Below are 16414 nucleotides of genomic sequence, written 5' to 3'. Positions count from 1 at the left end.
GGCAGGTTTCATCTGCCTAAAGACCTAAAGTCAGGGCTCTGGGAGCCCTTTTCAGTGCCGTAGGTTGTGTCAGCCGGCCTTTGGCTGCTGTGCCAGCAGGGCACAGATCTCCTGCCATTCTTGCATCAAGCTGTCCATCCCCACTGACATCTCTGCCAAGGTGAGTCACAGAGCTGCCTCAGGAAACCTGGTGTCCCTGAGGCTCCATCGCTGGGCAGCATCAGTGCACCGAGATAAATCGGCGTCCTGAAGTGGGTCACACGGCTGTCTTTCCCAAACAGCAGTGGACACTCCATGGTAACTGGCTTGCTTCCTCCTCCCACTGGGCAGACCTTTGAATTTTTAGCTATCATTTTGCCTTTTCCTTGCCTTCGCTTCACCGGCCTTTGCCAGCAGTGCTGTCTTTGCCTGTTAGCATTTGTGTACCAGCTGCTGTGCTTTTTCTTTTTTTTTTCTTTTTTCTTTTCTTTTTTTTTTTTTTGGCAGTTTCCATGCAGATTTTTCTGTGTGGCCTCTTGCTTTTTTCATGCTTGCTTTTTTCCCAAAACATTTTTGGTGCTCATCAGCATTTTATCTGTTTGAATGCACTGGGGAAGGATAGGAGCCATGATTTATTTGGGTCAGCGCATGCCTGTGTGTAACAATTCCAAAACGGGGGATTTTGCTAAGAATAAAGACTCCCTCACTAGTCTGGATTCTCATTCTTGCCCACATAAAGTCTATTAGCTCTCTTGTTGGTTGAATAACCCATTGAAACAGAAAGGCACGTAGTTCATCAGCTGCTCCAAACTCAGGTCTCTGGTTATGTCTTACTGAAACTCAGAAAGAAAGGTCTGAAAGGATAACACGGCTGTTTTTCTGAAGGTAGCAGATCAAGTAGATGCTGCATCTAAGAAAATACAGAGCAGGATGACCTCTGCTCTGCAGGCAGTTACCCAGCTGGTCGGCACAGTCAAGAAAGTCTTTCAACAGAAGCAAAAATCAACTTACTGTTGCTGCCATCAAATTAACCTGTGAGCATTTCAGTTTTCAGTAACTAGCGCTCACCCTCTTGATTTGTGAATGCTTTCTCTAGAAAACTGTTCCATTAAACTGTTTTCCATGTGCAGAATCTGATTACTTTACAATAAAACTGTCTCCCTGAGCAGTGGAAGAGAATGAAAAGAGTTCTGTTCATCATTAGTGTTGGGTTATCTCTTAAAATGAACCATATTCAGGAGGGCGTTACATCAGGCCTAAGCCTGGCAAGTGATTCAGAGCATAAAGATAAAGCAGATGAAACACTGCTTGGTGAAGGAAAATCAGACCTGAACAGAGTATTGTGAAAGTGATGTAATATGAAAGCCAGTAAAAGATAACTAGCTGCTGAAACTGTGGAGTTTATTCTTGCAGTGTATGGTCTTGAGCTGATTTCTCATTATCACACGTGTGTTTGTGTCTTGTGAGTTACTTGATGCTATTTGTCATGTTTTAGGCAAGCTGTCCTATTATTTCATCTCAGCCATCTTTCTGAGAGAGTGTCTTCATGTGTTTCTTGTTGTCTGCCCTTTTTGTTTCTGATATACCCTTCCTTTTCCCACCATTCGAGTATCCAAATGTGAACGGGCCACAAGCAAAGTGATCAGTGGTTGGTATCAGTACTGGTAATTCTCTAAGGTCTTCATGCGAGTGTGTTTGATTGATATATTAATGTAGAAAAATATTTGGGGAGGAGGGGTGTAAAAACAAACATGGTGAGGAATACTTAGCTAGCTGTGGGGCAGCTGTGCCCTGCTGGACGCAAGCACTGAGCCCTGTGGGTGGGTGGAGGATGGGTGGTGGCTCATGGAGCAGTACTGCAGACGGATGCAGCTGCGGCAGCAGCAGCCAGACCTGCAGGTTGGAAGAGAAGTGAGGCACTGCAAGGACAGGAGGGCTGGGAGGGTGAGTTTACCCAAGGGAGGCAAAATGACAGAGGTGGGGCCTTCCTCGTCATGTCGGAGTGGAAGCAGTGGCTGTTATATGGTGTGCGTCCATGCGGTGGTCGCATCTGCACAGCCAACAGGCTCTGTAAGTAGGAGGTGGTTACAGCTGACTGGCTGTGCACAGCTTTCGAGCTTGCTGTTTGCTTTTCCCCCTCATATATCACCAGTGTAAGACTACTCTTCTTACCAGCTCTGTTTTCACTTTCTTCCCTCTCTCTGGAGAACAGTTATCCTGCATCTGATCTCAGTTTTCATCAAATTCCCGTCTCATTCTTTGCCTTCAAAGACTTAACAAGATGGATTTCTGTGGGGAAAAAGAAGTAATGACTGGGTCAGCACCAAACCAAAAAATGGAGGAAGAAAAGGCAGCCCGGTTATCAACTGTGGGAAGCGACGTGGTGTTCCTCATGTCTCGCCTACCAGCAATTGCTGTCTGTCATAATGCTTTGGCAGTTCCTCACTCAGAGCAGTAGTAAAACTTTGCAGCAGGGGTGTTGTATTTATCTCTGCGGTGGAGCACATGTCGTGGGTCTGCCTGCTAAAGTTGTGCTAACGATAGCAGCAGGGCAAAGCAGGGAGGCAGGGGAGGTCTCACAGCATCAATACTTACACTGCAGAAAAATTGATGCCGACGGGCAGCAAAATGAGCAAACTGGAGCAAAGGGGAAAAAAGATACATATATATTTTTAGTCAGTTGATTGTGAATGAGCTAGTTCAAGTTTTACAAGCTAAAGGCCCAATTCTGTCTTCCCATTTTTTGCTTAGAAGCAAAGCGGTGTTTTTTCCATTAGGCATTATTAATATTCTTGTCGAGGAAACGCTCTGTTTATTCCAAGCTCAGGTTGCAAAGTGGTAGTTAGTACAGGATATTTAGGCCAGGGATTCCCCTTGATACGAGAAGATACTTCGTTCATGAAGCCTATTTCCCTTCACAGGTGTTTTCCTGCCAGTGCTCTTCAGCTTAGATATCTCCATCAAATATCCAGAAGTCAGGAGAAGGAGCCCAGGAATGTGGCAGGCAATTGGCTTTGCTGGATATATACATGCAATATTCATACATGGCTCTGTGGAGAGTTTCTTCTCTACAGCGCATGAACCAAACATCTCAATTAAACCTCGGAGGAGAAGACCTGTTTTTCATTAGCTGTGAAGACGTTCAGAATTGCATTAGTTGCAGTTCATTAGATCTTATAATCATATTTGCTGTGGAGGAGGGAGTGAGTGGTTTGGGTGTGCGTGGAGGGAGCCCTGCTCATAGATCATTCCCACAGGACCACAGATTAGCTTTTACTGCTTCAGTCCATTGGGATCAAGCCCGGAGCTTTATGTTTCCTTCTTCACAGCAGAAAAGCAGCAGATAAAATGCCAGGAAGCCACCGTGGGGGCAGGAAGGGGTTTGATTGGTTTTGTCTTGGTACCTCCTCAGTGTGGAGGTGATGCTGCAGGATGCGCAGGAATTTGTCTTTTGCATTGCCCCATCTTTTTCCCTGGTCACCACTTCCAGTTGGAGCAGCAGAGTGACATCATTGTGCTCTTCTTGGAGAGAAATTGCAATTAAATGGGAGAGCAGCAGGAGGCCATGGAAGATCAGATCTGCTCACACCATGCAAATGCTCAGTCATGGTTTCCACTTGGATGTGTCAGCCAAGAAAGTAAACTCAAATGAGTGTGTCTGAAGACAGGAATTCAAACTGGTATCTGTGATACATCACAAAACATGAGTCTCTCCTGTTCCTCTTCATAGATACCTCCTAATTCTAACCGTCAAAGAGCTTGCAGTCTGGTCTGTAAGAGGACACTGAGCCTGATCAGGACTGAAGGTCTCTCTGCGAGCAGAAGTTGTCTCTACCAACTGCACAGAGCATATAGGCAGTCAATTTAGCCTATTTTCTAATGACTGAAGCTAAGTAAGACAACAGCTCCCCTCAAGGGCCACCAAGTTGTGTTTCCAACTACGAGGAGCTCCTCTCAGTTCTCTCCCAAAGGTCTCTTCAACAACTACTGAAGCCTTCTCTGTCTTGGACTTCTTTCATGAGAAATTATTTATGTGGAGATTCTCTAATGTGCTGCATTGTCCTCCTCTAGATAGAACAGAAATGCTTCAGGATCTGTAGTGATGCAGAAGGCTCTGCATATGTGCGTATGTGAAAATTTCTTTCAAGATGGCATTTTTAATGAAACACAAATGCAAAGCGGAAAAATCACTTTACTGAATGGAGTGAGTAACAAGAAGTTTGAGCCTGAAGGAAATCTCAGCCTTATAAAATGCATGGCAGTGTGAACGCTTCTTTTAATTATCTAAATCACTGACTGCTGCTTCTCTTGTTGCAGGATATTACAGGGCTCCATTCTCACTAAATCCTCCTTCTTGGAGATTATTTAATCTCAAATACAACAAGTCCTTCTGATGTGATTTGTCCTTTACCTCTGAGGACCCTCCCTTGTCTTCCTTCCTTTCATCTTCTGCATCTATAAACTACATGGCAGTGTTGACACTCAGTAATCTGGGCTTATTAGCTTTAAAATTCTTTTGCTTTGGTTTTTCAGAACTGGAACGATGACGATGTGCTTCATTTTAGAGGGACCTCAGTTGAGATGCGTTAAAAGCTCTAATATCCAGACACAGTGATGCAAGGCATTTTTGTATTTCTCAGCTAAGGTAATCTCAGCATATGTACTTAAGCACTGCCATTGTGGAAGTTAAGTATCTAGCCAGTGGAAGTCATCTGGTGTTCTCCTGTGATGAGCACAGAGGTGAGACCTCTCAGCTGGGATCATTGGGATAGTGTCTGTGTGAGCAGCAGCCTATTTTTAGAGATACAAGTGTACAGAAGTTCTTCTATAGTCTTCTCTAGCACCATTTCATTGCAGACAATCAGAACATTGTGTTTTGCTGCTGCATGTTTTGCAAGCTTCCGTATCTTTGAAAGTTCAGGGACTTTTGGAAGTCGGAGGTAGCCTATGGAAAAGTACTGTCTATCCACTGTGTTTTGCGGGCCCGATTCAGACATCAGTTTGAAAATGAGTGAGATTGCCACGGATTGTAGAGGTCTTTTAGGTCAGATGGCAGAGGCAGTCTCTGTGTGTGTGGCTGCTTTCCAGGTTAGGGGGAATTTCTCTATTTCCGTGATTATTACCTGGGTTTGACCAAACCACTTTATGTAGAGCGTTATTGCACTGCAAAAGCTAAAAGGGGACTTGGCACGGTAGAATTATAACCAGCAAAATGCAGTTATAAACAGGCTGTGTTTAGTATGAAATGGCATCTAGTTCCAGGAAAAGCACAGCTATCAGGAATATTAGTGTCAGAGCTGGAAAACACTTCACAAAGACGGCTTTCATTTCTGTATGCTATAAAGTATGCAGTAATCGTGGTCTAATTACCTCACTGCAGCCAGAAAGCAACATGGGATATTGTGGGGGTGTGGGAAAGAGAATAATAGGCTACAATTAAGCTGTAATCTTTGGCATGGTCACTCATCAGATGAAGCTTTTCAGCTGTAGCGTTCGAGACAGTCATTACTTGGCTGCCGAAGCCTGGGGAAAATATGTGGCGGAGTTCCTGCGAGATGTTTCACAGAGGCTTCATTATCAGTTTATCCTCTGGCAGCCACCCAGGCCCCACTGATGCTCTGTGCTGGGAAGCTCTGCCCTCAGTGCTGCCCCGGCCCCTGCCCGTGCTGGGGTTCTCGCATCAGGGACATGGGGTGATGTGGTTACCCACCCTGGCATGAATCGTGAGCTCTGAGCTTCTGGTTTCAAAATGGGTTTGCTTAGGGCATGATTTCTAGTGCAAGGTGCCTTCAGTGGAGATGGAGTGCCTGGCTTGTACACAGGAGGACCTTGGGGATGTGGTAAAATAAACGTGCTGGCCACAGGACAGGTTGGGTGTGTAATTATGTGCATTTATTAACCCCTGGATGTGGGCTGTGCTTTGCTGGGACACAGTCATGTTCACATGCAATTGTGCTCTCCCTGCTTTGGAAATCCAGTTTTACAGTCTGCTGGAAAACCTTGCTGGGGACATCACTTATTTTCTAAAATCTTCCACTGATTTAATAGAGAAGATTCTGCATCCTTGAAGCAAACCCTTGAATTCACAGACTTAATTGTTCATATAACCTTCTTGATTTTTCCTGCTTTCCCCAGTGTCTTTCTGAGTACACCTACAGTGCGGGGTTATGTGCAGTTGGGAACTCTGGAGCACAGGGAGGGCCAAGAAACGGGAGCTGCAGAGGAGAGGAGGGCTGTGACAGAGTGAGTACAAGGAAAGCCAGGCAGAGGGAATCAAGGAGGCAAAGCGTGATGTTGTTTGGGATGCACTGTAGTACAGCAGAAGTGCAAGTGGCAGAAGTGTGATTTAATGATGGTCTATGCTTGGATGCTGTGGAATTGGAAGGAAGGTGTACAGAAAGAGTATGTACCCAAAGATGGCTCTGAGTTTGCGAATTGCTTAAATTCTATTAGGAGTAGGGAATAAACCATAGAAGCAGAAATCAGTTCAGCTTGGAAAATGTGGACCTTGCGGTGACAGGGTCTAACACGGCAAGGCTGAGTTGCATGGAGCAGGAGTACGAGTTGCAGTTTGCATCAGCATTTACAAAGGCAAAGGACTTCTCTAATTTTTTTCTTAATCATATAATCCTTTGAGTTGGAAGGGACCCTTAGAGGTCCTCTAGTCCAACTCCTCTGCAGTGAACAGGGACACCTACAGCTCAGTAAGGTTGCTCAGAGCCTTGTTCAGCCTGGCCTTGGATGTTTCCAAGGACGGGGCATTCACCACCTCTCTGGGCAACCTGTTCCAGTGTCTCACTACCTTAACAGCACAGGTAGATGGTTTCAGAGAGACTTGGTTTCTCTACAGGGAATCTTAAGATTTAAAAAGGGTTAAAAGTGACCAGTAGTTTGGGACTGCTCAGTTTTGTGTTAGATCTGTTTTTTCAGTATAGAGCACGCACAGATCCTTTGATAAGCCAGCTGTGATTTCTGTAAAAGTAGATATGGGCAGGGGGGGTTAGATCAGGACCTCATCAGTCTGCTGTTCTGTAGAGCAGAAATATGAGCTATTTGAAGGCTTACAGCACACACAACCTCAGCAAGGCTTGTCTGACAGCCTACAGCAGCATACTCCATGTCAGTAATTCCTTCCAGCATTGGGCTTTCAGGACCAGCCAGTAATTATGTGCACAGCTGGTCTGCTGTAGTAGTTCTTGACTGCCTGCAATAAGACGTGTCGTTTTGTCTTCAACTGTTCCCATTACATGGGTGCTGCTGAGCCAACCAGCTCAAAATGCAACTGGACTAGAACAACATTAATCAGTCAAGGGAAAGGATTTGTCCTCATTTTGTGCACGCCAGCCCCAAAGTGAAATGCAGTAGACGGACATGGGTAAGGGTGATCTTGGTCTTTGTGTTTGCGTAGTTCAGTGTTGGCTCCACGTATAATCAGCTAGAAGCTGGAACACAGCAAGACACAGGCAGAAAAATTAACACCACCCAGTCTTACAAGTTTCCTACAGTGTGTTTGGAGAAGGCTCACAGCCTTCATCCTGGTGTCACAGCACTGTAAAGAGAGATTCTGCCAGCAGGACCTCACTGCAGGCAGCAGTCCTGTCACATGTCTCTGGCAGTATTTAATGGTGTGCAATTACTCTTAGGTACCTAGCACCAACTTAAAACAAGGATAATGTTTTTGTGTGTTTATTGCTATCTTAGCATTGCTTCTGTCACGTATAACAGAGGGGATTGCCTCGGGCAGCAAACAGAAGTGAGAACTTGAGGAGAGGGATGGGAGCTGGAAGCTGATGAAAGGAGCTTGGCTGGGTGGAAAGCTGGGCACGTCCTGTGGTGAGGGAGCACCAAAAGGAGAGGAGGAGTTCTAGCATGAGGGACTGAGGTCAAAAGGACCCACTTTCATCAGATTCTTGGTCTGAGATAAAAGCAATCATCTGCTTTTAACGCATTAGGGCAGCCAGAGCCATACTTCTGTCTGCAATCAAATGGCTCTTTCCCAAGCACACCTCATGAGCTATCTCAGGCAAGGGGCCACTCCTGGTGGACAGTTGGGATGCAAACACCATTTTATGGAGAAGTTTAACCTAGGTTGTGCCATGCCAATTGGCTCCAATATAAGACAGTTATCCCAGATATGTTAAATTTACTGCTGTGGACCTAACCTTGAGCACAACTCCCACTGGAGGTACTGGAAATGGAGGTAGCAGGCTGGTAGGAGACCTTACGGTCTGAGAAGGAAGTTCAGCACAGCTCTTGCTCTGAAAGTTCACGAGAGAGCTGTGATCCCAGAGTCCGTCTTGTCCTCTTGCATTTGGATCCTCACATCTGAAGTTTTTCAGTTGTTGGAACAATTTCTTCCTTTGCCTGGTCTGTATCTACAATTCATTATTAAAACCAAGAGTGGAACCTCCTGGGTCATTGGGTCCTGTGTGCACTGAACGTTCCCAGGCCATTCATTCCCAGGCTTGTAAGAAATTCAGGCGTTGGACTGAGCTTTTGCAGCACGCCCTCACTATCCAAAATCCTCACTCCCTGCACTCCCCAAAATTGCAGCCTCCTCACACTCTTCTGTATGTCTCACTCTCAAAACTCTTCGCCCCGGGTGGATTTTCTATTCTCAGTTTACCAACAAATAAATGCTTTTGCGTTGTACCCTTCTGTCCCCACCGAATCACACTGAGATGCCTGAGATGTGCCTTATCCTTGCAGCACCTGTAAGGAAAAGTAACACCTTATTCAGGGACACTGTGGGTCATGTGGCAAAATACCTGTTGTTCTGAACCCACAAAAAGAACTGTGCAGGTAAGTGCAAGTTTGAGGAAGTGGCTACGGGTGTTATTTGTCGTCCAGGCTCCACTAATTGCAAATCTTGGGATCTAAAAAGCAACAGAAAGTTCCAACAAGAAGGAGAAATTCTATTCAGTGTAGCCTAAGAATCAGCTTTCTGAACTGACAGTGGTTTTGAAGCGCGAATGCGCCCCACCAGTGCTGCCATTTTGCCCTAGATGGAACAAGTCTCCTCATCCAGGTATCCCAGGGCTGACTTTGTTACTCTTTTTTGGGGTTTTGTGTCACCAGTAACTTGTGTGGAGATTTATCAACCGAGGTCCCCTTGCCTTTCTCTGGAAAGAGTGCCACTAAAGAACTCTTCATCTTCAAAGGTCTTTACATGCTAAAAAAAATAAGCTCAGCTGCACGTTACTCAGTTCCAGTGATTCTTCCACGAGGTTGAGCCATTCCAGTCAGGCAGTCTCTCAGAGGTGGCAGCAGGACATGTTGTCAGGCCAGGCGATGACGTACCGTGTAGGCTCCATCCTTGGCAGCAGGGTTTGCGTTCACCTCTACAGCACCAACACCACAGCACTGCCGTGAGGGCAGCACACACACGCACACCTTTCCCCTAACAGAAAGCTTCACCAGAGGGCAGCACGGGATAGCTTTTTTATTGTAAAAGCAGTAGTTAACCATTTCAGGTGTCTGAGGTCTTTGATGTCAGCGGTTTGTTGTTCCGTGGGCGTGATTGCGCGTACATTTCTCTTTAAACCTAGCCTCTGAGGCCGCTCAAAATCAATTACATTCGCCATGCATTAACCTTGCTGCTCTGCATTTAAAGCACAACTGTTGCACAGCTTCTAGGTCCTCTTGCACTGACGCCAGACTCCTGCAGGAGCCAGAAGTCAGTGGGGTGCGCCTTGCCTGCCGAGCTTCTGTTGTATAGGGCTTCCTTCTTTGTCAAGCTTTCAGCTTACTGAGCTGTTCTGCTTGCACAAGTAGCTGCTGTCTCCAGCAGTTGCCTCTCCTGGTTCTAATGCCACAGCACTTGACTATTTCTTACTTCTTTCTCTCAATTTACAGTTAAAGCTTTGGTATCTGCATTCTTGGGCTTTCACTGCAGGACAAGTACAGTTTCTGTCCTTGGTCATTTACTTTCTCCGTTTGGCTTTTGCCTGGCGGAGTTTCTCATTTCTGGCTTGTGTCTTAAACTCCTTGGCCAGCCAGCCTCAAACTTGCACAGGATTTGCTGCTCCACCTGGATGCATAGAAGTCTGTGGGGCGCAGTGGAATTCATCCCAGGGTACTCAAAAGAACTGGCTGACTTCGCTGGGAGACCTCTCTCAATTGTTTTTCAACAGTCTTGGGAAGCTGGACAGACCCGGTCAGCTGGAAGCTAGAAAATGCTGCCCCAGTTTTCAAGAAGGGTGAGAAAGAAAGCCCCAGTAGTTACAGCCTGTCAGTCTCGCTTTGATACCTGGCAAAATTGTGGAGAAAATTGTTCTGGGAGTTACTGAAGAACATTTGAAAGACAGTGCAGTCATTGGTCACAGTCAGTGCGGGTTCATGAGGAGAAAGTCCTGTTTGATGAACTTAATCTCTTTTTATGACAAATTCACCCATCTGGTTGACCAAGAGAAGCCAGTTAATGTAATCTCGTTGGGTTTCAGAAAAGCTTCCAATTCCGTTTCTTGCAGCTTCCTTTTGAACAAAATGCCCAGCATACAGCTAGACAAAATCATCATGCAGTGGGTGAACAGCTGGCTGATGGGTTGGGCTCAAAGGGTTATAGTAAATGGGATTACATCAGGTTGTCGACTGGTCACTGATGGGGTTCCTGACTACATCTGATTCCTCATCGCTGAAGCTCTCATGCCTCTGCAGTCAGTGATGTGACTATGACTCAGTGTGCACGTTACCTTGCTTTTGCTTTAGAAGAGAGAAAAGGTAGGGCTGTATCAGAGTTACATCTGCAATGTGCATCATTTTTACAGTGGTCTTTCATTGCTTTTAAGGGTTCATTTTTTCATTCTCTAACAAAATAACTGCAGAAAGAGATTGCTCAGCATGGCAGCAAAATCCACCATAGGAGCTGGTCCAAAGTAGTCATCTTCACTGAGGTCTGCTGCAGTGGCTATTGGGTGTTGGTGCTATGAGCTGCACTTTGACAGTATGTGAGATGCCTGCTGCTCCCCGTCCTTTGTATTGTCAACATTGCCATAAGCCAACAATGTATTACATTAAGAATATGTACAAATGTTTATAACACAGTGAATAACAAAACTTACTTATCATAATGCTGTTAACCCAGAATGTTTATCCAGGGGCTTCTCTGCTGTAGCAATAGTTCTGTTTGTCCAAGTTCTTAAAAACCAGTGTCTGTTCTTCTCTTTAGTTGTTATCTTAGATGTGCACTTAGGTGGGGAAAAGGCAAAAGAAAAAAAGAATTCAATATTACTGCTTTTCAGACCAGCGGTTAAGAAAGCAAGTATTTCACATAGAAACAGGTTAGCAGATTAGAGTTGATCTACTGTGAGAAAGATTTCTGTGGTATTCCTTTTAAAGCCTTATGTAATGTACTTGTCACTGTACTTTAAACACTGAATCCCTTGCAGACAGGAGACAGGGATGGGAGGTGAAGTCCTGCTGCAACTCTGTCGTGTGAACTTTGCAGCAGTTGTTTATTGAAAGCTCACTTTTCAGTGAAATTAACAAACATAATTGCAAAATAGACTACTCTGCGCCTTGAAGTGCATTTGTAAGCTTTCCTCCTCAGAGTAGGAGTGCGGAGATAGTACAGAGATACAGTGCTACATTTTATTCATGCTGAGATTGTAAATATGTAACAGGCTGCATTAATATTTGACAAGGTTTGCTCTATGCCACCATCAGAAATGTAGCTGAAGGTAATCTCTGGCTGGCTGTCTTGCACTCCCAGCTGTTTTTTTTCTAAGATCTCCACCTGAAAATCTCTCCTGCCAGATTTGGAGTTGTCGGATTCATTACCCTCAAAATCTTTGTTAACTTTCGAAGTTGTTTCTCTTTCTGCAGGCACAGCAGCTGCGTTCGGCACAGATGCCAGCCCTCTCCATGAAGTAGCCTCTTCATGCCCAGTGACACCAGCTCCTGCTACTATCATGGGACCAGACAGTGGCTTCCTCAGCAGTGGACGGCTCCACGTCATCCTCTGGGGAAGCTTGGCAGCTATAACAACACTCTTATTCCTCACCTTCCTCATCTTCCTCTGCTCCAGCTGCAACAGGTATGACTCAGGAGCTTGGGAAGCAGTGACATTTCTCAAGTCAAGTAATTGCGTGGACTGAAATAGCTGCACTGGTAACTGATTAGTGAGAAACACTGAGAACTTAAGTGCAGAAGTACCTAATTATCACATTGTAGTAAGTTAATGCAAAATAGTCACTTGCATTTTTTGAGAGCTAAGTTAATTCACACTACCCTGCCTTTTCCATGATGTGCCCACAGGTATGTCTGTGGGTTGGCTTCCAATACTGTTTTACCCTCAGGGTAATTTATCTGGGAGCTCGTGCCTGACAGTACATTTGTTTTCAGAGCAAATCTGAATTGGAGCAGTTCTTACTGTTTTCTGCTGCAGAGGAGCAATCTAAAAATGTATTTTTGGTGTGAAGGAATAATGCTGTAGCGCTTGCTATGTGCTTTCTCATACCCTGGGGAGGCTGACTGTAATGATGTGCTGGGAAGAGGAACAGTGGTAGTACCGGCCCTGTTCTAAGCACCATCCATCCTGTGCCTCACTCATAGATCTCCTTGACATATCTTGGCTTTCTGCATTCTCCTGGATATCAACTCACACAACACACACACACAAAGATCTATCTAAAAACATTTTTTAAGTTAATACTTAAGTCAAAACTTTGATAGGGTGAGAGGGAATGGCCTCGCGTTGTACCAAAGGAGGTTCAGGTGGGATGTTAGGAAACATTTCTTCTCAGAGGGAGTGGTGACACATAGAAATGGGCTGCCCGGGGTGGTCACCATCCCTGGAGGTGTTGAAGAGACGTGTGGATGGGGCACTGAGATACATGGTTAGCAGGCATGGGGGAATGGGCTGATGGTTGGACTTGGTGATCTTAGGAGTCTTTTCCAACCTTCATGATTCTGTGATACTTCCATCCATCCTATACTGTTTCTTTTCACCAATGGTAGTATTAAATGCTGCTTTACGCCTTGCTGGAGAAGTGCAAGATGTCTCCTAGGGAAATAGAAGCAGACAGGTTTTGCTTTTTATGCTGAAAAAGTGCAAACGCCTCAAAACTTTTTATAAACCAGGAGGCAGAGCTGATGTGGGCAGGCGAAAGGAAAACGAGGGCTGCATGTCTTGGTGTGACATGGAAGGATAGGCCGGACAGCAGAAGTTGTCTTCTGCTCAGATCCAGCAGTCCTCAGGGTTTTGCAGGGCAGGAGCAGTGTGTTAGCGCTAGTCCCTGCTGAGGAAAAGTCAGCAGCCACCATCTGTCTTGCTGGGAGATGCCCTCTTCTCAGGGATCTCTCCTCTCTCCAACACACAAACATACAGCTCCCTCTTCCTGACTAAAAATAGAAATATGTGTTTTTTTATTTAAAAGTATGTTCTAAAAGCCTTAAAACCACACCAAACGTTGCAGTTAGTTAGATACCGTATTTTGCCTTGTAGCCCTCCAAACTTTGAAACATGGCTAGAAAGATGTTTTTAAAACCAAATCAAAGCACTGAGGGTGTCCTTGCAGTCACTGAGATTTGTTGTCGGAAACTATCCGGAGAAGCTCTAAGAAATGGTTGTGCTGCAGGCCTCCACACAGTACCTTTGATTGCAGGTCATTGTGTAGGGCAGGTTGTTTATGCATAAATGCAATCACGTACAATTTCTTCCTTGCTTACTTTTCCAAAACGGTTGAGGACATGGAAAACGAAACAAAATCTTCTCATTCTAAAGTGTCAGAGTCAGAAAACTTCCAAGGAACTTTAAAAGCACTTTAACAATAGTGTGTATGGTCTATAGCTATCTTTAACAATAGTCTGCATGGCTGCAGAGTTCCTTGCTCTGTTTTCTCATTTCACAATCAGGTAGAATTTTAACTGTTGCTAATGTGGGAAGTATGGTGCATTATAGACTTAAAAGTATCACAGATTTCATGTCATCAGTGTTTTCTCACCTTTTTACTTGCCTTTTTACCCAGGGGAGAGGGCACGATTATTACAAACTTGTGGTTTATTGCAGTATTTCAAAATAAGAGCCTATAAAAAAGAAGGGGGACGGACTCTTCAGCAGGGTCTGTTGTGATGGGACAAGGGGAAATGGTTTCAAATGAAAACAGGGAAGATTTAGATTGGATATAGGGAAGAAGCTTTTTACAGTGAGGATGGTGAGGCACTGGAGCAGGTTGCCCAGAGAGGTGGTGGCTGCCCCATCCCTAGAGACATTCAAGGTCAGGCTGGACCAGGCTCTGAGCTACATGGTCTAGCTGTAGGTGCCCCACTGTTCATTGCAGAGGAGTTGAACCAGGTGACCTTTAGGGGATCTTTCAAGCTCAAGCAATTCTATGGTTCTATATTCAAAATAATAGCAACTGGAAACTCAATCCAGACCTTGAGTACTGCAAAGTTCCCATTGAAGCAGAATTCATCTAAAAGTGAAGTTCAAAGCCTCTGCTACGATGTAATTTGTAGACTTTCTTGAACTGCTCATGCTCTCGTGCTTATTAATTGTAACTGGCATCCTGAGTAGAAGTAGGATGAATTTTGTGGGTTTCTTGTACTTCTTTAGAAGATGTACACATTTTACTCATGCAGTTTAGGGAACCTCACAGGTCATCTGCTATCAAAACACGTGTATCATGTATCTCTGAATGTTTCAGATATATTTCAATTGATGATAATAATACTGTGATTTCCATCAGTAACTGTTGTGAATCAGCAGCTGTGTTCAGCTCCCTGCAGCTGTGTGAAAGCTATTAATGATTGGCTTTTGAAGATCAGTGTAATCTGTAGTAATGTGTTGTACTTCTTCACTAAGGGAGAAGAAGTCCAAACATCAGAATGGAGATCATGAAAATCTGATGAGTGTGGTAAGTGTTTGTTTCTGGCAGCTTATGTCTTCTTTGGGATTGGTTTGCATCAGGCTCCTTGCAAAATACTGCAGGTTGGAAAAGGGAGCAGGAGTTTGGAGGCTGTTGAGCACAGGAAATTTAGGGGTTTCAGAACAGTAAAAGGAGGACAACTTCAGCCAATCTCAGTAAATTGCATTTTTTGTTGTTGCTCCAGATCTCCTGCTTTCCTTTTGCTCAGGTTGCAGCGCCAAGTGTGGTTTACCCATTCGTCAGCCACTGTCTTCTAACTGTTTAAGTGGTGGTGATTCCAATTCACACAGAGTTGGGAAAGGAGATCACCTTGGGTGTACTTGCATCGGTTTGTTTTAACATCTGTAAACACATAAATAACTCCTGGAGAGCAGTGTGCACGATTTGACCTTCCTGGCAATAAAACATGCAAGTCAGCACTGCTGAGATGAGAATGAAATTCATTATGTATCTGTTCTTGGAAACAAGCGTTCCCCCCGCAACCCACCTGCTTTGTGTTGCAGCCCTCTGAGAAGGAGGTGTTCAGCCACTCCATCACCAGCTCCGCCACGGAGCCGCCGCCCAGCAGTGAGCAGAACGGGGCGCTCAGCAACGGTGACGGTGAGCAGCGCCGCTCTGGTGGGAGGGATGGCCACGGAGTGCAGTGCCCACGCTTAGAGCTCCCAACTTAGCCGTGCTCCAAAACTTGTGTAGTTTGTAATCATGTCTTAGGTTTCCAGCCATCTGCTTTCCTCGGGTGTAGTCCTGTTGTTTGCCTGAATACCCCTTGTTTTTCCCCCTGGATCCCCGGGGGATCTGGCACGAATTCGGCTGCCACAAAGCTACGGGTGCAGATAGACCCGGTCACCAGACACAGCCTACTGGGTTCCCATATCAGCCGGCTATGAAGCTGGGATGTGACCAGAAGTGTGGCTGGACCTTGGTGCTTTAGAAGTGCTCCTCATGTCTGTGGAAGTATTTCAGGTCCTCCTTCAGGGACTACAGCTTTGGGTCATAGACCCGTGCTGTAGGAGGCTGTCACTTGTGTTTTTGTATTTTAGGAAACAAATACAGTTCCTTTTTTTCTTATTCTTTGTTTTGCTGAACACTCAGAAAGATTCGCACTCATTGGAAGTTACGTATCACTGGAAAATACTTCACTGAGCGGTGCCTAAAAATAAATGTGCTCTTGGTTCAGCACTGCTGAGAGCCAACAGTTTGCTGTGGCACCAGGGCCGTGTCCCTTACTCGCAGCTCACTGTGAAGCTGGAGGGTAAGCCATTAAATCTTTAACCCCCCGAGACAAATAACCAAAGGAGTTTCTAAACATTGCCATTGCATTTCACTGCGGTTCCCATACATTGACTTGTTGCTTTGTTTACATCTTGCAGTGACTCTGTGCACAGAGCAGAGCCCCATGCAGGGAAGCATTCCTGCCTGCCAGTGGTCACCACACATTCAGCTTTTGGAATGTGCCGCTAAGAGGTGTGCTGTCAGCTGCCAGGCAGATTCTAGACTGATAACATTCAGCTTACGATGTGCATAGCAACCCTTTCACATAACAGGAACCCATTTACTTTATTATTTGT

The 16414-nt window shown here is 45.2% G+C and overlaps 1 protein-coding gene across 7 annotated transcripts in view; it reads left to right on the top strand.

Moving 5' to 3' along the window:
- Positions 1 to 16414, top strand: part of PAG1 (phosphoprotein membrane anchor with glycosphingolipid microdomains 1) — a 110879-nt gene that overhangs the window by 75521 nt on the left and 18944 nt on the right. For 6 of the 7 annotated variants that reach the window (XM_015282858.4, XM_046937995.1, XM_025148017.3 and 3 more), the window contains 3 exons: positions 11803 to 12013; positions 14783 to 14834; positions 15350 to 15446. In XM_015282858.4, coding sequence (XP_015138344.1) covers positions 11889 to 12013; positions 14783 to 14834; positions 15350 to 15446 — 274 coding nt within the window. In that variant the 5' untranslated portion in view covers positions 11803 to 11888. Of the gene's footprint in view, positions 1 to 5563; positions 11658 to 11802; positions 12014 to 14782; positions 14835 to 15349; positions 15447 to 16414 lie in introns of those variants that run through there. The other variant, XM_040695801.2, reaches the window with a different exon arrangement.

This window comes from Gallus gallus, chromosome 2, assembly GCF_016699485.2.
Source record: "Gallus gallus isolate bGalGal1 chromosome 2, bGalGal1.mat.broiler.GRCg7b, whole genome shotgun sequence".
Lineage (NCBI taxonomy): Eukaryota > Metazoa > Chordata > Aves > Galliformes > Phasianidae > Gallus > Gallus gallus.
This window is presented reverse-complemented; position numbering and strand designations above follow the sequence as displayed.